We start from the raw sequence: 24366 nt of genomic DNA, 5'->3' as shown, positions 1-24366 counted from the left end.
TATTTATTTTAACTTTAAAAAAGAAATTGTGTATATGTATGATATTAAAAGATAAAATATGTTGATATTATATAATACTATACATATGTTTTATGTATTTCTTGAGTTTGTTTTTCTGTATCATCTGCTGGCCTTCAAGGGTTGTCTGCAGCTTCTGCAAAGCTCCAAAAAGTTCCCATTTAATTTCTTATGCTGACTCAAAATATATGGAAACTGTAATAAGGAAAGTTGTGATGTGGATGGGATACTTGTATATAAACACTTTAAGGTTCGTAAAGTGCTTTACAAATATCATCTAGGTGTTGGGAATATGTCAAAAATGAATCCCTATCATCAAAGAGTTTTAATTCTGCTTAGGGTAGGATGGAAGGGATAAGCTATACATAGATAAGTAAATAAAAAGGGGATACTATGAGCAACTGGGGAGATCAGGATAATCCAGTAAATAAAAAGGGGATACTATGAGCAACTGGGGAGATCAGGATAATCTTTGCGTAGTAAGTGGCTCTCAAACCTTGGAGAAAGTTAGGGATTCTAAGAGATTGTGATAAGGAAGGTATATATTCTAGGCATAGGAGGACAACCTGTAGAAAGGCACAGAAATGGAAAATGGAATGTTGTGCATAGAGAACAACCCTGTAGGTAGACTAGTTTATAAAATGTGAAGGGGAATAAATGTGAAAAAGGTCCAGAAAGAAAGCCAAATTGTTAAGGATTTTGCCAAGCAGCATAATTTATTCAATCCCAGAGGCAATCTTTTTTTTTTTTTAACCCTTACTTTCTGTCTTAGAATCAATAGTGTGAATTGGTTCTAAGGCAGAAGAGTAGTAAAGACTACTAAGCGTCCCACAGCTAGGAAATATCCAAGGCCATATTTGAACCCAGGACCTTCTGCCTTTAAGCTTGGTTCTTAATCCACTGAGCTGCCTAGCTGCTCCCAAAAGGCAAGTTTTTAAAGAGTGATACTAGGGGCAGCTAGGTGGTTCAGTGGATTTAGTGTCAACTCTGGGCATAAGAGGTTCTGGGTTCAAATAAGGTCTCAGATACTTCCTACCTGTGTGACTCAGGGCAAGTCACTTAACCTGGGATTAATACCTAGCCCTTACCTGTCTTCAGCCTTAGAACCTGTTAATTTATAAAAAACGCGGGACTATTAAAGTCATAAAACCACTCTTTAATCAAGGGAAAGGGGGATGAGAGCTATTTGGCCTCTTATGCAGAGCTGCGCCTTGTGCAGAGTCTAAATGAACACTGCTTCGCTCTGCTCCCTGATCCCCCTGGGAGTGCCACCACGCTAGATGACGACTCCCTGGAACAAAGGAAATTGGGGAACTTATATACCATTTGGGAAGATCCTGGGGCTGGGGAAGATGATTGACATACTGACGAGGATACAATCCAGCTAGAGAAAGGGATCATAGCTAGAGGCTAGGGTGTAGGGGAAAGGGACTGCTTACACAATGGATACTAAAGGATGGTCCCTGCCCAGATAGTCTTCCTGGGAAGGGTCTTTGATACTATGGGGAAGACTACCTAGGACAAAAGGGTATTTAGCATTTACCCTGGGGTCCATTATTCAGTCTGCCACTGCTAGCCTGAGATTCACTTCAGGGTGGATTCTCAGGGGAACTGGGAACAAGCACAAGCTTTTAGGGTCTCCAACCTACAAACTATTTCTAAACTTGGGGTTCATCATACCTCACTAAGCTACAAGTTTAGGGACTCTAGATTCCATGTCGACAATCCCATACTTAGAATTTATTCTAAGACAGAAGGGAAGGGCTTATTTAAATTTAAAGGGGGGGGGGGCGCTGATACTAATAAACTAGGGTGTCCAGAAAAGATTCAGGTAGATACCATGGCAAGTAGTTAAAGGGGGAGAGCACCAGCAACTGCTGTAATCAAGTGAGTTATGCCTTGTAGGGAGGTCAGGATTCTAGAATATTCTAGGATATGCAAAGGCAAAGAGATAGGAGAAGGAATGGCATATGTGGGAACAACGAGTATTGCTAGTGGGACTGGAACAAAGAATGCATGAGAGAGAATAATATAAAATCAGCCTGGCACAATGCGTTGGAGCCAGATTGGTAAAGGACTTTAAAATGGCAAATGAGAGTTTGTGTTTTATCCTAGACATAAGAGTCATGAAACCGCTTGAGCAAAGGAACGATGGCTTGGTCTGTCCATTCCTTTAAGAGTAACGATATTGAAGGATGTAAAGGATGGATTGTAGAGGGGAGGTACTGGAGCCAGGGAGTCAAAATAGGAAGCTTTGAAAAGGTGAGAGCTGATAAGGGCTTTAAGTAAGATGGTGGCTTTGTGAGTGGAGAGAAGGGGAAGGATGGAAGAGATGTGGAAGTAGAATTTACAAAACTGAGTTGTTAGAGAGGGAGAAACTATCACTGAGCTCCTTCTTTGTTGTTTAGTCATTTCCAGTCATGTCTAACTCTACATGACCCTATTTGGGGTTTTCTTGGCAGGGATACTAGACAGGTTTGCCATTTCCTTCTCTAGCTTATTTTATAAATGAAGAAACTAAAGCCCACAGGGTTAAGTGACTTGTCTAGGGTTACCCAGCTAGTATATGTCTAAGGTCAGATTTGAATTCAGGAAGATGAGTCTTCCTGATTATAGGTGCAGCATTTTATCCATTATATGCCATCTAACTGCCCCCATTGAGCTATTAGGTCCATTGAAATATCCAAGTAATATGCCCCATCAGAACTCAAGCGGAGAGAATTCTGGGTTGTTGCTTTTTTTGTGACTCTTCCCATTTGGAGTTGGATTGAAAACAGCTTTAGATCACCCTTCATATCTCCTATCCTCTTTCTTTTCTTCTGTTCCTACTTCCTTAAACTCAGTTTGGCTGAAGGTAATGGAGATATGGTCCTATCATGGTTGAAGGAAACAAACCATTCTGGTCCTTGGTGGTTTTCTACAGTATTTCCCTGCCTAGCCCTGCTTCTTGCTAACTTTAGACAAGTCACTGAATCTTAGTTTCATCTTTAAAATGAGGCAGGTAAAGGCAGCTAGGTGGCTCTGGATAAAGAGCTAGCCCTGGAGAAAGGTGATTCTGACTTCAAATATGGCCTTCAACATTTCCTAGCTTTGTGACCCTTGTCAAGTCACTTAACTCCAATTACCTGGCCCTTACTATTCTGCCTTGGAACTGATGCTTAGTATCAGTTCTAAGACAGAAGATAAGGCTTTTAAAAAAATAAAATGAGACAATTAAACTAGATAGCCTCTAAGGACCCTTAGAGCTCTAAATTTATGATTCTGTGAACCTACAGTGGTGATGACATAGTAATTACTCATTCTTAGATTCATCTTCATCACATAGAATACATACAAATGAATGATTAAGGAATCATAAAATTTTAGATCTTATCTTAGCATGTTCCACGTCCTAAGTGCTCCCAGCATTTAGCTCAGCCCTGTTATTTTACAAGTAAACCAACTGGGGGCAGCTGGGTGGCTCAGTGGATTGAGAGTCAGGTCCAAAGATGGGAGTTCCTGGGTTCAAATCTGGCCTCAGACACTTCCCAGCTGTGTGATCCTGGGCAAGTCACTTGACCCCCATTGCTTAGCTCTTACTACTCTTCTGCCTTGGAGTCATATTGACTCCAAGATGGAAGGTAAGGGTTTATAAAAAACAAAAACAAAAAAAAACACAAGTAAACCAACTGAATCCCAAAGTGGTGAGTCACTTAACCTCATTTATGTAAAGAAGGGATCTTGGATTAGATGACTTCTCTATTCTTATTGTTGTTTTTGAGTCATTTCAGTTGTATCTGACTCTTCTTGACCCAATTGGGGGTTTTCTTGGCAAAGACACTAAAGTAGTTTGCAATTTGCTTCTCTAGTTCTTTTGGCAGATGAAGAAACTGAGGCAAACAGGGTTAAATGACTTGCCCAGGATCACCCAGCTTTGAACTCAGGAAGATGAGTCAAGGCCTGGCACTCCATCTACTGCACCACCTAGCTGCCCTGAGTTCTTACCCAGCTCTAGGTCTACAATTTTAAATTAAATGACTTTCCCACTTTGCATAAAACTCCTCAGTTCACCAGTGTAGTTCAGATAGTTCAAAATAACTTTGTTAGACAAAGAATGAGTTGCACCCTAAAAAAGATTTCACTAATTTGATCTTCTTGAAATGGAAATAAAGCATTTTCCATAGAAAATCCTGCCTTCTGGAATTTGCTCCCCTACTCTAGACCAGAAGAGTCTTAGTGGATTGACCTTCAGGGCAGAATATTAAATTTCTCTACATTCCTAAGCAGGCAGTGTTTTGGCATTTTCTTTTCTCTCTCTTTTTAAAGAGAGTCTAAAGTCTGCATTTAATTTAATTGCTATTACTGCACTTATATTTTGAATCCATGCCCCAAAGGCCCTAGGCATTGGGTGTGCTTGTAATTAATCTGGAAAGTTGAAGTAAATTTTCATTTGCCTCAAAACCTGTACCTTTTATGTGGGGAAATTAAACATCTATAGTATGATTTGCCTGAGGAAACAATTTCAAGTAAAGCTGACTTTTCAGTAACATTCAAACCTGGGGCCCTGACCTTTTTGGCTTGCAGGTATCAATGTCTCTGATAAAATGGGCCAAATTCCAATAAAGGAAATCATATTCATAAAATTTCTCAGGTTGATTCAATTATATGTTACACAGTCTTCAACCTCTTGTCTTGCAGTCTGTTTTTTGTCTTAGAATTGGCTCTATTTCAGCAGTTTTTATTGATTTATGTGTTGCTCTGAGGCATCATGTGGGTTATGGCCAACATCTTATGGGTGGAATACACATCTGTCATGATTCATGAAAGCTAGCAATGGTTTTCTTACTCAACCCAGTGACATTCCCAGGTAATAAGTACTTCCAACCCAAATACATTCAATCCTTGATACATCTTCTTTGAGTAAATCTTTCCATATGCTCCCTTGCCTGGAATATATTCTTTTATCTTTATTGATACATTACCCTTAACACAACTGAACAACATAAACATAGAAAAGACATGTACTTCCTGAAGTTAAGCAGAATAATTTGAGTATTTACCATAATATCATATGGAACCTCATAGTTTTGTAATTTCCTGTCTGTTAAAAGAAGGGAATGATGGGGATTTTAACTTGAATGAAATAGTACCAGCTGTTGAAATTTGCCATTTAAGTTTGTCTTTATTGATATAACTGTAGTGGCTATGCATAGTGTTCTTTTGGGGTCTGAAGTATACATTTTGTATGTCTTTATACAAGTTTTATGTGTTAAATTTTTCATGCTTGTCATTTCTTACCATGAGCTTTCCTTTTTTGCCACTGTGTACTTATCCACTTTCCTGAACAATTTCTTCTTTCTTGGCTTCCTGGCCCTATTCCCTTCTGGTTCTTCTCATATCTGACAACTTCTTTCTCAGACTCTTTTGCTAGATCAACAACCATGTCATACCCCTATAACTGTGAAACCCCTTTTCTTCTTTTTCTGTATCGTCTTTTGGTGATTTCACCAGCTCTCATGGATTTCGTAATCATTGCTATGCAGATGAATCCTAAATCTATATTTCTAGCCCAAATATCTTTTCTAGACTCTAGAACTAAAATCAGCAACTGCCTGCAAGACAGTTGAAGGTCCCATTGACTGTTCAAACCAAAATAGTAATTATTGTCTCGGCTCTCCTCACATTTTTCCTCCCTCCATGTTTCAGTATTTCCATTGAGAATGCTACAATTTGACAAATGTGATGGGTAAAAGAAGTATGGAAAGAATTATATGAAATGATGCAGAGTGAAATAAGCAGAGTCAAGAAAAAAACCTACACAGTGATTACAATGATATAATGGAAGAAAAGCCACCACAAAACAATTAAAAGAAAAAGCTGCAAAATTACACTGTCTTATGGGAGATGGAAAGTGGACTTGTGTGGGAAAGAGCTGAGGCTGGATTTCAACTCAGATTTGTCCTAACTCCAGACTAAGCACTTTATCCATTTTACTAGTAACTACCTTCACTGTTAACTGACAAAGACCAAGGATCATCCAGGTATAACAGTAAAAGATTTGGATTTTTCAGACTATATTCAGAAAGGGAACTGGCTTAATGCATGTGTGGCATAGTACATGGCATAGGAAAAGGAATACTGGAAGTCAGGAGACCTGAGTTTCTTAGTTTTGGTTTTATTACTTAATGACCTTCAACCTACCTGGTCTTCAGTTGTTTCATCCACAAAATGAAGGGACTAGAAAAAATTATTTCTAGTTTCTTTCAGCTCAAAAATTCTATGAATTATCTCATGTACCTGGGCCAGCCTTAGTCTTTACCCATTAATGGTAAAGGTAATTAGCTGGTAAAGTGGATATAGTGCTGAGCCTGGAGTCAGGAAGACCTGAGTTTGAATTCACACTTATTCTGGGCAAGTCACTTAACCTTAGTTTCTTCAAATATAAAATGGAGATTATAATAGTAGCTACTTCCTTGGGTGATTGTGAAGATCAATGAAATAATATTTATAAAGCACTTAGTACAGTGTTTGATACACAGTGGGTGCTTAATAAATTCTTATTTCCTTCCTTCTTAAGAATATCTATCCAACTAATACATTACTGGTAGAACTGTGAACTAATATAGCCATTCTGGAAAGCAATATGGAAACCATGCCTAAATAGCCATAAAAGTTTTCATACCCTTTGTCTCCAGCAATGTCAGTTAGTTAGTGTAGTGGGTCTGTATCCCCAAAAAATCAGAGACAGGAGAAAAGGACCTACTTGTACAAAAATAATTTTAGAGCTCTATATAATAATGATGATCAACTGTGAAGGACTAAAGCATTATCAGCTATACTCAAAGAACTCTAAAAGTGTGCATACCGTTTCATTCATCAATGCCATTACTAGGTCTATGTCCCAAAGAGATCAAAAGAAAGGGAAAAGGGTATATTTGTACAAAAATATGTATTTCAGCTCTTTATGTGAAAGCAAAGAATTGGAAATTGAGAGTGTGTCTGTCAGTTGGAGAATGGCTGAGCAATTTGTGGTATATAATTGTGATGGAATATTGTGCTATAAGAAATGACAAGGAGGATGATTTTGGAAAAATCTGGAGACTTACATGAACTGATGCAAAATGCAGTGAATAGAACCAGGAGAACATTGTACAGAGTGACAGAAATATTTTTTGATGATAACCTGATTATTCTCAACAATGCAGTGATCCAAGACAATCTCAAAGACTCATAATGAAAAATGCCATCTGCCTTCCAAGAAAGAACTGATGGAGTTAGAATGTAGATTGAAATATACTATATTTCACTTTCTTTCTTCTTTGAGATCTCTTCTACAAAGTAACTAATATAAAATTGTTTTTCATGATTGCACATGTAAAATCTATATCAGATTGCTTACCATCTCAGGAAGGGGGAGGAATGGGAGAGAGTGAGGGAAAAGAAGGATGGGAAGGGAGAGAGAAAATTTGGAACTCACAACTTAAAAAAATGAATATTAAAAATGTTTTTACATGTAATTGGAGAAAAAATAAAATATATTAAACAAAACAAGGTACCAAGATAACCCCAAGGGAGTCATGATCAAAAATGTTATCCACAGCCAATGATGGAACTGTTAGAATTTGATTATAAATCAAAACACACCATCTTTCACTTTATTTCCTTCACAAGTTTTTTTTTTTTTTTTTTTTTTCCTTCACAAGTTTTTGATTGTATGTTCGATATGTCTTCTGCCATGGTATGGGGAATATGGAAATATGTATTGCACAATTGAAGTTCCCAATATCTACATAAAAAATTTTCTTGTAGTCATTTACCCTCTTGCCCCATCATTAAATAAAACAAATACTGAGCTCCTATCGATGTAGGATTTTCCTTTAGCCAGGCAGGAGGAAACCACAATGTCACTCCAGAGTAAGGAAGGAAGGAAATTTATTACAGGTGGTCCCAGACAGGATCATTCCTCAGTTCTGGGCTGCAAGGAAAGGGGTTCTTCTTGTTTTATACACTTAGGTTATATGATTAGACACATACAGATATGGAGGGGTTACATGATTGGATGAAAAAGGGGAGCAGCTCTACAACTTATTGCAGCATTGTTCAAGTGGAGGCGAGAGGGAGGTGGCTTTTGGTTCCCAGGCTTGTAGAGCTCTTAGTATGGTACAGACAGTTTAAGTCCAGAACATCAATCCATCATGGATTTGTCAGGTCACAGCATGGGAAGTAACAGTATCCTATGAAGTGAAACTACTTGCTTTGTTCTGGAGTTCCAGCAGGTGTCTGGGAAGGAAGTTTCTGTGTGTGTCAGCCTTGCAAAGCCAATCCTCAGAGCATAAGTAGGGTTCCTAAAGGGGGAGACCTAAGGATTTTCTACTACACTGTTATATGTATCTTACTGTACTGGCATTATCAGCTTAAAAAGTTCTTGTGTGCCAGTGTGTAAATGGAATTAGCTCACCCCACTCATAGTTAAAACCAGCCACCACAGATAATGTCAACCCACCTCCCTTAGTGGGAGGGGAGACATGACAATAAGTAACAAATCAAGAACAAGGGCAGTCCAAAACAGTGTTGAGACTGCCATTTGTCCACTTGAAATTAGAGATGGGTGCAGGAAGTAACGAAAGTGGCTGGTAACTTCCTGTGAGGCAGTTGGCCCTTTGAACTTGGTGGAGAAGGATCTCTGGTGAGACCTTAGGCAGCTTCCCTCCGAATTGTCACGTGGGTAAGTTAGGCTGACTTCCCTTTGCCTCTCTAGGCGTTCTAGAATATCTACCCTCTAGGAGGTCTCTTTGCCTCAATAATTGTCAAGACCTTGCGGCTAGTAGCCTTGTTTAATTAACCTCTAAATCCTCATCCAGGCTGGACCTCTCTGGTCGGCCAGAGTTTCTCTATCTCCCTACCTTCAACCTTCCTAATTGTAAATAAACTACCATAAAAGCCATCCTGACTTGGGTCTATTTTTAATTATGGAATCAATCTGAATCTGATTGATTCCTGGCGACCACACCTTAAAAAAAAAAATATATATATATATATATAATAAAATTTTCCTTCTTACACCAAGAGTTTAGAATCTAATTGGGAGACAAATCCAACACATATAGGTTGCTAGGTGGTGCAATGAACAGAGTGCTAGGCCTAGCTTCAGGAAGATCTAAGTTCAAATAGGACCTCAGACATTTATTAGATGTCTGGTCCTGGGCAAATCACTTGATCCTATGAGCCTTAGTTTCCTCATCTATCAAATGAGCTGGAGAAGGAAATGGCAAACCACTCCAGTATCTTTGCAAAGAAAGCCCCAAAAGAAGTCACAGAGAGTGGGCTTGACTGAAATGACTGAACAGCAATGATCAAATAACTACTTTCAATTCTCTACAATCATGGACATTGATAAAAAGAATTCTATGATATTTTTGTAAATTACTTTTAGTGGTCCATACCTTCCCTTTGTGAGGGGGGTGAAGGGATGAAGGTAGGAGATTGGAGGAATGGGAGGAAGGAGAGAGGAAAGTAGAGGAAGGGGAAGGAAGGTAGTGGTCCCCAGCCCTGGCAGGGGTAAATTGACCAGAGCCCTTCAGGGGCTCAAATAAAAGATCAGAGAGCAACTTTAGGGTTTAGAACAGCTAGGTTTTATTTTAACTAGAAAAGGGAAGGTCTAGGAAAAACTAGGAGATAGATAGAAAGGGAAAAAGGTGCCAAGAGAGAAAGCTCAGGATCTGAGAACCTCTGGCCTACAGAGCAGACCCTCCAGGGTAGAGAGAGAGAAAAAGCACCAAGCTTTCTCTTTTATCCTTTCCCTGACACCTCCCACAAAGGAAGTGAGAGTTGTCCCGGGAAATTGTAGCAGAGAGCCCTGGGAGTTGTAGTCTTCCACGGTTTACAACAATTTCAAATGACACACCTTGAAATTTTCATTGGCATCTTGTTTAAAGGGTTAAAGATAACTCTTGCAAAATGGTTGTCTGGCAGATACACTGTGGTATAATCAAATATAATGGACTTCTCTACTAGCAGCAATGCAATGATCCAGGACAACTCTGAGGGACTTATGAGAAAGAACGCTATCCACATCCAGAGAAAGAACTGTGGGAGTAGAAACACAGAAGAAAAACAACTGCTTGATCACATGGGTCGATGGGTGTGATTGGGGATATAGACTCTAAAAGATCCCCCTAGTGCAAATATTAATAATATGGAAATAGGTCTTGATCAGTGACACATGTAAAACTCAGTGGAATTGCTTGTTGGCTTCCGGAGTGGCATGGAAGGAGAGGAGGGAAAGAACATGATTCATGTATACAGGAAGCCATCAAAACCCATGATGTTTAACACAGCTCATCACCAGCTCTGGAACCTGCAAAGCAGGTGTCAGAAGGATGGAAATTTCTCACTCAGTTTCCCCTATGTGACTCTTCTCCTTAGCATTCCTTTTTACTGAATTTTTTGCAATCAGTATCCTTATTCAGCCCCAGGGAGACAAAGAAAAACAATACAGGTTCATGGCAAGAACAACCACAGTCATAGACTACTCATTATCCCAAAATAAAGCCCTAAACAAACCCCCAAAATACAGAAACTTCCCCTAGAATCATCCCTGCAATAAGCCAGCAGTTAGTGAGTTAATGCAAGTTTCTAAAGTCCCCAGCAAGAATGTACCTGGCCATTCTACCCAAATTAATTTACCTATTTAGCGCCATACCTATCAAACTACCAAAAAACTTCTTTACTGAATTAGAAAAAAACTATTAACAAATTTGATTTGAAATAACAAAAGATCAAGAATATCAAGATAAATAATGAAAAAAAATGTGAAGGAAGGGGGCCTAGCAGTACCAGATATTAAACTATACTGTAAAACAGCAGTCATCAAAACAATATGGTAGGGGGCAGCTGGGTAGCTCAGTGGATAGAGAGCCAGGCCTAGAGACAGGAGGTCCTAGGTTCAAATCCGGCCTCAGACACTTCCCAGCTGTGTGACCCTGGGCAAGTCACTTGACCCCCATTGCCTACCCTTACCACTCTTCCACCTATCAGTCAATACACAGAAGTTAAGAGTTTAAAATTAAAAAAACAAAAACAATATGGTACTGGCTAAGAGACAGAAGGGAGGATCAGTGGAATAGACTTGGGGTAAATGACATCTGCAAGACAGTGTATGATAAACCCAAAGAGCCCAACTTTTGGGACATGAATCCACTATTTGACAAAAACTGCTGGGAAATTTGGATAACAATATGGGAGAGATTAGGTTTAGATCAACATCTCACACCCTACACCAAGTGAATATAAAGACAGAAACTATAAATAAGTTAAGTGAACACAGAATAGTATACTTGTCAGATCTCTGGGAAAGGAAAGATTTTAAAACCAAGCAAGAGTTAGAGAAAATTACAAAATGTAAATCAAATAGTTTTGATTATATTAAACTAAAAAGCTTTTGTACAAACTGTAGTCAAAATCAGAAGGGAAACAACAAATTGGGAAAAAATATAACAAAAAACTCTGACAGGGGTCTAACTACTCAAATATATAAGGAGTTAAATCAATTGTATAAAAAATCAAGCCATTCCCCAATTGATAAATGGGCAAGAGACATGAATAGGCAATTTTCAGGTAAAGAAATCAAAAATATCAATAAGCACATGAGAAAGTGTTCTAAATCTCTAATAATTAGAGAAATGTAAATCAAAACAACTCTGAGGTATCACCTCACATCTAGCAGATTGGCTAAAATGAAAGAAGGGGAGAGTAATGAATGCTGGAGGGGATGTGGCAAAATTGGGACATTAATGCATTGCTGGTGGAGTTGTGAACTGATCCAACCATTCTGGCTGGCAATTTGGAACTATGCTCAAAGGGCTATAAAAAAAATGCCTGCCCTTTGATCCAGACATACCATTGTTGGGTTTGTACCCCAAAGAGATCATTAATAAACAGGCGTGTACGAAAATATTTATAGCTGCGCTTTCTGTGGTGGCAAAGAACTGGAAAAGGAGGGTATGTCCTTCAATTGGGGAATGGCTGAACAAATTGTGGTATATGCTGGTGATGGAATACTATTGCGCTCAAAGGAATAATAAACTGGAGGAGTTCCGGGTGAACTGGAAAGACCTCCAGGAACTGATGCAGAGCGAAAGGAGCAGAGCCAGAAGAACATTGTACACAGAGACTGATACACTGTGGTAAAATAGAATGTAATGGACCTCTGTACTAGCAGCAATGCAATGACACAGGACAATTCTGAGGGATTTATGGTAAAGAACACTACCCACATTCAGAGGAAGGACTGCAGGAGAGGAAACACAGAAGAAAAACAACTGCTTGAATGCATGGGTTGGGATAGACATGATTGGGGATGTAGACTCGAAACTACCACACCGATGCAACTATCAACAATTTGGAAATAGGTCTTGATCAATGACATATGATAAAACCAGTGGAAAATGGGCGTTGGCATGGGTGGGGGTGGTGCAGGGGGGTGAAGGGGAAAGTAGGAGCATGAATCATGTAACCATGTTAAAAAACGAATATTAATAAATGTTTAAAAAAAAAAAAAAGAATGTACCTGGCCTGGGTTTGTTCCCAAACTCCCACAGACCAAGGAAACAGTGAAATACAAGGAAAACAGGGGAATGAGAAATTAGTACAAAATCACCCTTCCAAAACTGCATTCTTATTAACCCTGTAGCAGAAAGAACAGCAAACATACTTTTGAAAAATAGTAAAAAATGAAAGAATATAATGGGAACAAAATTTGGACCAGACTGATATTATTGTATCTTACTTGATATAATCAACTACCATAGCTATCTTCTTGATTAATGATAGGTCTGAATAGCATAAAGTAAGAATATGCATGATTTAATTAGTTAAAATATAATCAACCATTATGCTTAGCTAGGAAATGATGTTCTTGTACCTTATGGATGGCTGAAAATAATAAAGTTCCAACTAAACCATACTATAATGAATAATTTTTGACCAAGCTTGCTTCTTTGTTTAATCACAGTAGGATAATTAGTAAATGCCAGTTATATGATATTTCAAAAATAAATATGTGATTTTGAATGTATGGGAAAATCAAAACCTGTATGAGATCATAAAGAAAAAAGGGTATAAAAATAAAAATCATCAGATGGCACCAGAGAGAACAGCCTCTGCAACTTCACTTGCACTCTGGCTTGTCATTTCATTCACCACACCATCCTACCTCCAGAGACCCTCCCCAAAAAAAACCCCCGAGCGAAGAGCAGGCTCTTCAAACATGTAACTACGTAAAAATACTCAAAATTAATTAATTAAATGATACACTAAAAAAAAAAGTTGTCTGGAAGACAGACTCTTCCAGGAGTAACTACCTCTTTGTATTGACCAATGAAAGAAAGCATCTAGGACACTGACCTCAACTCCTCTAAGAGGAAGGGGCTCAGAAATGACATCACTTGTGTTTTCCTCTCTCAGGTAACAATGGCAAGTTCATGTGAGTCATACATTTTCCCCAAGATAACTCTACCTCTGATCATGCTGTTGTACTTCTTGGGACAGGGAAGTTCATTCTGAGGGGCTCTACTATCAAGATCTCTCGAGGGCCGTGTTTCAGGAAAGCTGTATTTTACATAACTCTTCTGTTATCTTCACCCTCCTACTCCCCTCACCTAGTTCTGGAATCATTAACAGATGAATCAGGATCAAATAAACTTTACCATTGGATGGGTTGTGGCAATCTAGTCCCCTCTTGCCACCTTTGATATCCCTATAATTGTAAAAAAATCATAATCTGCTCTGAGTCCATCACTTCTCTAAGAAGAGATGAACAGCATGTTTCATCATGAATCCTCAAGAATTGTGGTTAGTCATTGTGTTGATCAGAATTCACAAATTTTCATCATATATACCAATATCACACAAACACACACAAAATCTGAGGTGTTTATAAACCACACATACACATATTTTGTTTTAATCAGCCAAAATCTCCCTTTTTACCCTCCCATTCTAATTTCTTATGCTCCCATTGAGAATTTAAGAAAAACAAAACCTATTAGATTCATGTATTAACACAATCAATACAAATTTCCACATCAGTCATGTCCAAAAATATTTGTCTCATTCTGCATACTGAGTCCTTCAACTCTATCAGTAAGTGAGTAGTCTGTTTCCTTATTTATCCTTCTGGAATCCTAGTTGTTCATTATGCTGATAAGAGTTCAGTACATTAGTATGCCATCATGTTTATCCATTTCCCAATTTATGAACATCCTCTCAGATTCCCATTTTTTGCTAATTCAAAAAGAGCTATAAATATTTATGTATATCTTTAGAATTTGCTTTGCTTAGGTTTAATTCCTCCCTTAACATGCCCTTTATCTTATTCATCCTCCCCCTTCTCTCCTTTTCCCACCTAATTTCACATTAAAATGTATTTCTGTACCCAGCTCTGTGTTTGTGTATATTCTTCCTTCTTTTGACTAGATCAAATGAAAGAGGTTCAAGTGTCAGCCACTTTTAGAATGAAGATTCTTTTGAGAGATTGGATTTGGGTAAGAATATCACTTTATTGATTAGGCTAGCATTATAGCCAATAAAGTGATAGGTCAGTGACCCCTTCAAATGTCTCACACCCCTGAAATTCCATCAGGGAGGTGGTCCTTCAAACTATCCACCCCTTCTCATCCCCATATGATAGGTGTCATGTAGGCAGGAAGAGAATCACTTTTCACTTTTCTATTAACCAAATTTTGTTAAAAGGAAGATATTCATTGAGATTCCTAAGGATGAAGAAAATGTAAAAAGCAGAGTCTCTGATCCAGAATCCAGACACTGACACACAAAAATTCTCTCACCATGACCCTTAAGTAGAAATTAATATAATATATAAAAAAAATAAATTCCCATACTGCTCTCAACATCCTTCTCCTTGTTTATATAGATGTCTATTTGTGTACCATGATTATGTGAGATAATTTCCCTCAACCTTATTACTCCTGTCATAATGAGATTAAATCTGCCCTGCCCATCTTTAGATTTAATCACCAAAGGTGAAAACATCTCCACTTAACCCACCAGTTGGGTGGTCTGTGACCCACGTGTGCTAGAGGGAGTGGCAAATCAAAATTTACTGACTGCTTCCTGGGCAGTCCTAAGAAAAAGTGTCTGTCGTGATTGGACATGTAAACTAAGAGGAAGGCACAGGAAGTGACCCAAAAGAAGCTCCTTTAAAAGAGAGCTCAGTGAGCTCAGCAGCTTCCTTCTGGTTTGTGAACGGGACCTGAAGAAGCTCTTCTGGTGGCAGGGACTTGGAGAAGCTCTGGTGCTGGTGAGACTATTCTTAAATCTTTCCTTTGGAATTCCACGTGGTGAGTATAAAGACTGAATCTTCTTGAATTCTCTTAAGGAACTTCCCTTTCAAAAGAGATTCTGGGGGGCAGCTGGGTAGCTCAGTGGATTGAGAGCCAGGCCTAGAGATGGGAGGTCCTAGGTTCAAATCTGGCCTCAGTCACTTCCCACCTGTGTGACCCTGGGCAAGTCACCTGACCCCCATTGCCCACCCTTACCACTCTTCCACCAAGGAACCAATATACAATACACAGAAGTTAAGGGTTTAAAAAAAAAAGAGAGAGACTCTGTGACTGAAGCTTTTGCTTCATACACCTTTGGGCCTCGGCCCTCAGCTCAAGGCTTGGCCTTTTCCAATTAAGGACTAGTTAGATCTTCTTGGGTTAAACCAGGGACCTAAGTGAATTATTTAGTTTGTCAGGTTAATTATCTTATCTTATCCTCGCTCTAAATTTCTTAATTTCTCTCTTCTCATTTGTAAATAAACTTCCATAAAAGTCATTTTGACTTGAAGTTATTCTTTAATTGGGAATTGATAACTATTCAATTCCCTGGCGACCAAACCTTTTAATATATCCAACCAAATAACTCCTTTTTCCCTCTTATACTCCCTTCTATCCTATACACTGCAGGGAGCCACTCAGCTCTAGACTCTGGAAACAATGTCTCTGGGAAAAACACCAATAATGAGAATTTCCACTGACCTGTAGAACTCAGGGTCTTATATATATTTTAGGGAGTACATGAAAAGAGGGACAACCCCTTGGCTTACTCAGGGGTGATGGAAAGAGAGGTTAGAATACCTGTGAGTGGCTTAGATATAATAAGAGAAACTAAGAAGACCAAAAGGGTACTTAAGATTTTATTATATTTGCTAATCCTATCTAGGGTGATCCAGGAGTACGTGAGAGTTTCATGAAACAAGATTGTTATTTCTCCCTTCTGATCATAGCAATTCCATCACTGATCATAACAAAAGATAAAGGCAGTGTGCCTAGGAAGACCTGCCAAGTTACCAATGGTAGAAGGGAGACAAGAGGCAAATGCATTGACAATTGATTTCTAGGGCACTTGCCATTAGCAGAGACACATTGACTGTTACCTAGATGATGGGCACTCTGCTTTGGCAACCCCATTTCCCATAGTTTAGCATGTCTTTCAAGTCTTGGGAGTCTGAGATAGATATAATGGGAGAAACTAAAAGAAAGAGGTACTTAATGTTAGATTATATCTGCTAATCTTATCTAGGGTGAAATCATCACTTGAAGGTGTCATAAAACAAGGTTGTCATTAGGACTAAGTTATGCTGTTGGCTAAAGTAAATATTCAGTAATTTGGGCTGGTTGAAATGCTCTGATGATCTAAAAATTATTTGATATTTGTGCTTGCCACAATAACAAAAATAACTTCAGCTAATGCTAAATAAAAACATTAAATTCAGATATTACATTTAAATTCAAACTTTTCACTTCCCTTTGTGGAGAAGAATAAGATGATAATTAGCATTCTCATTTTCCCCTTCTAGTGAATGAGATGCTGAGTATCTAAAAACAGTATCATTTAATTCACTTTAACTGCTAATTTAACCACCATAACTATGTTCAAATGGTTTGGACATTTTCCTCACATTAACCATTATTTTTTTTTTTAGAATTTATTTCAGATCCCTTGAACTCTTGTGCACTTTAAGGATATATTTTCTTTCTCTATTTTCTCTATATGTGCATGAATCCCAAATTAAACACCATATCCAAGTGATTGGATATCTGTTTGAGATAAGATTTTCTACTAATAACTACTAATTACTAAATTGAATTAACCAAAACTAACTTACTAAAACTTCACTAAATATATTTCTATCTTGGTTTCACAAAAAACTGCAACATTTTCTAATTATTATTATAATCACATATTTCCAAAAGCCTCAGAAGGAATAACAAGTAGATGACAAACTCAATATTCATTCACTTGATTATTTGAATGACTAAAATTCTACATGCCTGCATCTTAGGCACAGGGACAAATAAAGAAATCTAGTGGTCAATGGAAGGGAGAACAAAGTGGATACCTAAGCCATAATGAAAATCTTCTGAGACTTGGTGAAGTCCCTCCCATTTGGCTCTTGGATTCCTTGTACAGATGTCTTAGATGGCCTCCTTCAGTTTCAGGCTATAGTATAGGACTGTGTTGGCAAACCTATGGCATGTGTGCCGGAGAGGGCTGCTCTATTCCTCCTCTCCATGTCTCCTAAGGACATTTCTCATATGACACCCCCTCCCAGCCCAGAAGCTCAGTGGGAGTGCTTCCTCCCTCCCTTGTCTGTAGTAAGTGGGGGAGAGGGCTCACATGCAGCATGAAGGTTGTAGTTTAGGCACTTTCACTGTCACTAGTATAGAGCAACTTTATCTAATTTTGGGTCCTTAGGAAATGCCTGGGACATGGAAGAATTAGGGCTCCAGGGGTTCTGAATGAGTTCTCTGCAACAGGACTTTTTAAAGAAAAGCAGTAAGAAATCTAGCAAGTTTAACCTTATAAATAAATAAATAACTGCTCATCTAACTTCATTTGAAGCATATACAGCAAATACAAAGAAAGAAAATTATTGCACCCCCAAATTAAGCAAATATGTCCAAAAGATCCATTAGTGATGAGGGTGATCCATGGATATTTGAGGGTTTCATAAAATAAGGCTGACAGATTCATTGGCTTCTATTTGGTCTACTTGAATTTTCAGAGAATTTGTGGTGGCTTGGGCAAGATTTTCTACCTCTTGTGCCAAGCCGTTAATTCTTTTCCCAATTCTCTCTTCCATTATCTCTCATTTCTTTTTCCAATTTTTTTCTTAAGAGTTCTTTCCATTTATTAAAAAATTTTAAACTCTTCTAAAAAAAGTCTTGCTTTATCTCTTCCAGGAATTCTAGTAGAATTTGTGCCTAAGCTGTGTTTTACTCTAAGATACTGCTTGTAGTGTTTTGAATTCATCCTCTCCTATGCTTGTATCATGAGTGTCTCTAACAATACAGTAATTCCGTAGTGGAAACCAGAAATAAAGAGGGGGATATGAAGCTGGATGAAGAAAACCCAGAAGTTTCAGGGGACAAGTGAAGAATTCCCCTAAACTGGTCTGGCCAGAGAAGACCATCCCTGATGACCACAGATAAATGGGGAAAGATGGCATGCATATTCTACCCTTCTGAGATCTGCATATCTCCTGAATAACAACTTCTTCAACTTCCAGACCTTCCCCTAGTCACCTATCCTTGTCAATTATAATGTCAACCTTAGGCCACCATCTCTCCCCAAAGTTACCCATCCTTGAGGACATGTCAGCCTCAAGCTCTTCCCTGAAGTCACTGAAGTCACCACCTCCAAACCTCTCCCCAAGTCACCTATAAATTCCATGTCTCCTACCCTCTTGTTTGTCAAGTACTCAGTCCTCCTGTAAAGTCAATAAAAACTCCACTTTTTTGTTACTTTAGGCAGGCAGACTTTTACTGAGGAGCTGCCTCTGGCCATCAATCTCCCTAATAAATCTTTTTAACTTTATTGGGTGCTTGTAATTCTTTAGGTGGAAAAAATCCTGGAGAATTAGGACAGCTCTCCCCATAACATTTCATTATGTTGGGGTTCTTTTTTTGTTTGCCCATTCTTCCAGTGGACTTCCTTATCTTTGAACTTGATGTTTTGGCTAGGCTTTGTCACACTTCTGGAGGGTCTGCGTTGGTTCTGCTGCTGCTTTCTAGGGGTATTTAATGTTGTATTGTTTCAGGATCTCAGGATCTCTGGACCTGCAAATGTTCAATGTGCCCAAAGTGGTCTGATCCAGGCCACAATATGCTCGCTGCCCCACTTTATCTGATCTCTGCAAGTTCCTGACCTGGATTTGGATTTGAGCAAAAGAATGATATTGGACTCCACGTATCAGCCAACTGGATTCTGTTTGTTCAGAGTGGCAGAATTGAAAGCTCCCCTTTGATCTGAGATTCCCACCTGGGTTATTTCTCTGCAAGCTAGGCTAGATGTTAAAAGTGAGACCCAGCATCAGGAAGAGATCTGAGCCATACCACTGCAGCTGGATTTTGAACTTTGTCCTTTCCCTATACACTGCCCAGGGCCTCCCTACCCTGGAACATCACTGCCACGGGTGTACCCCTTTTTCACTCTTCTGTGACTCAAGACAGGATAGTGGGTAAAAAGTTGTCATTTGGCCCCTGCCACACTCTAATGCCTTGACTTGGTCAGAACTGCTCCATAGGGGCCTGAGTATTTCTTTTATCCTTTGCCCTGTTAAAACTGTCTCTCCTAGGGAACTGGAGTGCTCCAAGCCCAATCCTATCTTCAGTATCTGTAGACCTCCCATGGGTCTTCTTATAAAAACCTAGGCTGAACAAAGGACTCTTGGGGACTTTTTTCAGGATTTCCCTCTTAGCATTCAGTCTTGTGCATTTTCTAGATATGTTAGGAGGAATTCACTTCATTGCTTTCTATCATTCTACCATTTTGGTCCTACCTCCCAATCCATACTTTCTGGGAGGAGAGATATGGACAGTCAATCAATAAGTAATTAAGTACTTATTTAGTGCCAGGCACAGATTCCAAACAGAAGTTCATTTTAGTGAGCTCATCTAGTTGGTCATAGAACTCCACTGATCAAATCCCACTTCATTTCTGTCTAAATTATAAGTGGTGACCTGAGGCTTCCTTTCTCCCACATCAGATAGTATTGTATGGTAGGCAGGAGGGGTTCTTAACTTTTTTTGTATCATGGACCTCTTGAGCAGTCCTGATCTGTTGAAACCAGATCCCTTCTCAGAATTAGGTTTTTAAGAGCATATTTTAAAAAGTAAACCAATACAGTTGTCAAAACATTAAAAAAACAACAACACAAGTTCAAGAACTCAAGGTTAAGAATCTTTGATGTTAGGAAAAAGGGCACAGATTCAAATCCCTGCCTCTAAAAACTTCCTAGCAGTGTGATTATGGGCAAATCCCCTTAATGTAAGCCTCAGTTTTCTCAAAATGGAAATTTGTACTTCCTACTACATAGGATTATGGAGAATGGTTTGAAAACACAAGAATTCTCTAGTTATGAGCTATTATTATTATTATTATTTTAGCATTTAGCTTTATTTTTTCTCAATTATATTAAGCCAACATTTTTCACATTGGTTTTTTTTAATTTTGAGTTCTAAATTCTCTTTTCCTACCTCCCCTTCCCTCTCCTTGAGAAGGCAATGAATTTTATATAAATTAGACATATGCAGTCATATAAAATATTTTCATATTAGCCATGTCACAAAGAAAGTGCAGACCAAAAAACCCCAAGAATAATACAATTTTTAAAGTATGCTTCAGTCTGTAATCAGATAACATTCGCTCTTACTCTGGAGGTGGATAGCATTTTTTGTCCTAAGTCCTTCAGAATTATTTTGGAACATTTTATTGCAGAGAATATCTAAATCTTTCACAGTTGATCATTGTTAAAATATTGCCATTACTGTTTCCAATATTCTCCTGGTTCTGCTAATTTCACTTTTCATCAGGTCATGTAAGTCTTCTCAGGTTTTTCTGAAAGCTCCTGCTGTAAGAGGGGAGACTAGATATTTAACGTATGGTTGCCAGAAATTAATTAACTTGATTTCAAAATAAAATAGACCCAAGTCAGGATGACTTTTGTGGTGGTTTATTTACAATTAGGAAGGTTGAAGGTAGGGAAATTGAGAGAGAGAAACTCTGGCCCAGACCAGAGGCCCAAACCAGGTAGGAATTTAGAGACCCCAGCAGAGGGGCACAGAGGTGAATTAAACAAGGCTTCTAGCCACAAGGCCTCCTCTAAGAAGAGAGGCAAGAGAGGCCTCCTTAAGGCTAGAGCCTCCAGAAACGCCAAAGGAAGGGAAAGAGAGTCAGCCTAACTTACCCAGGTGACAATTCAAAGGGAAGCAGTCTGAGGTCTCCTCTGAGATCCTTCAACACCAAGTTCAAATCGCCAACTACCTCCACAGGAAGTTACCATCATACTTAAAAGATAGCATCTTTTGTCACTTCTTGCATCCACCTCCAATTTCAAGTGGACAAATGGCAGCCTCAACACTGTTTTGGATTGCCCAAAGGGCAGTCCCTTGTTCTTGATTCATCACTTACTATCATGTACAGTAACAGACCTCCCCCTCCCCACTTAATTCTAAGTTGGGTGGGGATGACATTATTTCTGATGGCTAGAGTCTATACAAATGAATGAGGGTGAGCTAATTCCATTTACGCACTGCTCAACATTTTTTATAGCACAATAGTCTTCCATCACAATCATATATTACAACTTGTTCAGCCCTTCCCCAGTGAATGGGCATCCCCTCAAATTCCAATTCTTTGCCATCATAAAGAGCTATTATTATTTTAATCAGACTGGTCTCCTTTGGAACATTATCTCCTAAGTTTTGAGCAATTCATACCATTTTGTCTGAAATGGCTCATATTGAATTGAAGAGTCCAATGAAGAGCTAGCTGGTAGAACCAAGGAGAACCACTTCTCACATATATATTTTATTTAATATTATTTTTTGTGATAGATTGTTGCTTTTTATTTTTTAATTATTTTTAAAATTTAGAATATTTCCCCATGGTTACATGATTCATGTTCTTTCCCTCTACCTCAACCTCCCTTTCCCCCTCCTAGCCTACGTGCAATTCCACTGGGTTTCACATGTTTCATTGATCAAGACCTATTTCCATATTATTGATAGTTGCACTAGGGTTATTGTTTAGTGTCTACATCCTCAATAATATCCCCATCAACCCATGTGTTCAAGCAGTTGTTTTTCTTCTGTGTTTCTACTCCCACAGTTCTTCCTCTGAGTGTGGCTAGTTTTCTTTCTCATAAGTCCCTCAGCCTTGTTCTGGATCCTTACATTGCTGCTAGTAGAGAAGTCTATTATGTTCGATTATACCAGAGTGTATCAGTCTCTGCATATAATGTTCTCCTGGCTCTGCTCCTTTCACTCTGCATCCATTCCTGGAGGTCATTCCAGTTCACATGGAATTCCTCCAGTTCATTATTCCTTTGAGCACAATAGTATTCCATCACCAACCAATACCACAATGTGTTCAGCCATTCTCCAATTGAAGGACATTCTCTCATTTTCCAATTTTTTGCCACCACAAAGAGAGAGACTAAATATTTTTGTACAAATCTTTTTCTCTATGATCTCTTTGGGGTATAAACCCAGCAATGGTATGGCTGGATCAAAGGGCACAGCCAGTCTTTTTAACGCCCTTTGGGCACAGTTCCAGATTGCCATCTAGAATGGTTGGATTAATTCACAACTCCACCAGCAATGCATTAATCACATGTATATTTTAACTTCCAAACTGGGCTGCTTCCACTAGGTTTTTGTATCTCTAATGAAAAGGCCCATCTTTTATTATTATTTTTAAAAACCCTTACCTTCCATCTGTTGACATGGAATCTAGAAACCCCCAAATTTATAGCCTAGTGTGGAAAGGAAAACTGTGAATCAAGTTTTGGCATTTCGGCACACTGAAATGGAGTTTGTTCCCAGTTAACACGTCTTAGAATCAATACTGTGTACTGGTTCCAAGGCAGAAGAGTGGTGTCGACTAGGAAATAACACAGAACTATTAAATAGTCAGAAAAAACACTCTTTAATTAAGGAAAGGGGTAACAGGGATGAGTTAGGCTTCTACATAGAGCTGTATGCCACACGCTTACACAGTCAAAGGACTGAACTCCGGTTGCTCTGGTCCCTGACCCCTGGGAGTGCCATTGGGCTACATGACTAACTCCAAGGAACAAAAGAAATTGGGGATCCTATATACCATTTGGGGAGATCCAGGGGCAAGGAAAGATGATTGACAATGCCATAGCTTCAAGGAAATAGGAGTGTTCAAACTGTACTGACAGGATACAATCAAGCTTGGGAAAGGAATCATAGCCAGAGAGACTAGGGTGTAAGGGAATAGACCACCTTCAATGGATACTAAAAGGGTAGTCCCTGCCCTGGTGTGGGTCTTTCCTGGGAAAAGGTCTTTGATACAAACGGGAAAGACTACCTAAGACAAAAAAGGGTACTTAGCATATGCTTAGCTCCACTTAACTGAGATTGTCTTTTACCCTACTGTCCATTATTCAGTCTGAAACTGCTAGCCTGAGATTCCTTTCTGGCTGGATTCTCATGGGAATAGGGAACAAGTACAGGTTTTGAGGTCTCCAACTTGCAAGTTAGTCCTAAAACTCGGGGATCATCAAATCTTACTAGGCTACAAGTTTGGGGTTTCTAGATTCCATGTCGACAGTGGTAAGGACTAGGCAATGGGGGTTAAGTGACTTGCCCAGGGTCCCACAACTAGTAAGTGTCTGAGATCAGATTTGAACCCAGGATTTCCCATTTCTAGGGCTGGCTCTCAATCCCCTGAGCCACCTAGCTGCTTCCAGCTTTTGTTTTTTAAACTTCAATTATTTACCAATGATGCTTTCTTGCTACTAATCAAGGCATACTATCGCCAACCAGTAAGGGAAAATATGGTGGATTAACACGAGCAATGAATGTTAATTTGCAATAACATCTTTTCATTTTAATTATATGGGGAGTGTGCTGTGGTGTCCTCCCCAATTTTGTCTAGGCTTGGCCTTTCCAGTGGCTTTGGATCGATTTCTCAGGGGCCGCAGGCGACCTTAGCTGGATAGATGATTTTATGGAGTGATTGCTCTAGTCTCTTCCTCCTCTCACCAACCCCCTACTTTTTTTTTTTCTTGACATAGCTATGGTTACCACGTCTCCCCTTTCCACCGGCCAAGAACGCCTCCTTCTATTGGTTGCTTTCGCCGAGGCAGGCGGCTATTGGCCATTGGCGGGGTTCGTCCGTCCCCATCCTTTCCCTTTCCGTTCCTTTCCAGTCCCCGGAGAAGGAGTCCAGGAAGGATTACTCCTCACCGGCTCTGCCGGCTGAGGAGCTGCCGGGACGGAGCTGGGCCGTTCGCGGGCGGAGACAACGCGTCATGTCGGCGGCCCAAGG

General features: G+C 39.2%; 1 protein-coding gene across 1 annotated transcript in view; it reads left to right on the top strand.

The window, feature by feature from the left end:
• The first annotated feature begins 2169 nt into the window (after positions 1 to 2169).
• KLHDC10 (kelch domain containing 10) overlaps positions 2170 to 24366 on the top strand; it is a 91482-nt gene continuing 69285 nt past the window's right edge. Inside the window, exons 1-2 of the mRNA XM_044679019.1 lie at positions 2170 to 2240; positions 24113 to 24351. Of these exons, the coding sequence (XP_044534954.1) occupies positions 2170 to 2240; positions 24113 to 24351 (310 nt within the window). The remainder of the gene's footprint in view (positions 2241 to 24112; positions 24352 to 24366) is intronic.

Source organism: Gracilinanus agilis, chromosome 5 (assembly GCF_016433145.1).
Source record: "Gracilinanus agilis isolate LMUSP501 chromosome 5, AgileGrace, whole genome shotgun sequence".
In the NCBI taxonomy this organism is placed as follows: Eukaryota; Metazoa; Chordata; class Mammalia; order Didelphimorphia; family Didelphidae; genus Gracilinanus; species Gracilinanus agilis.
This window is presented reverse-complemented; position numbering and strand designations above follow the sequence as displayed.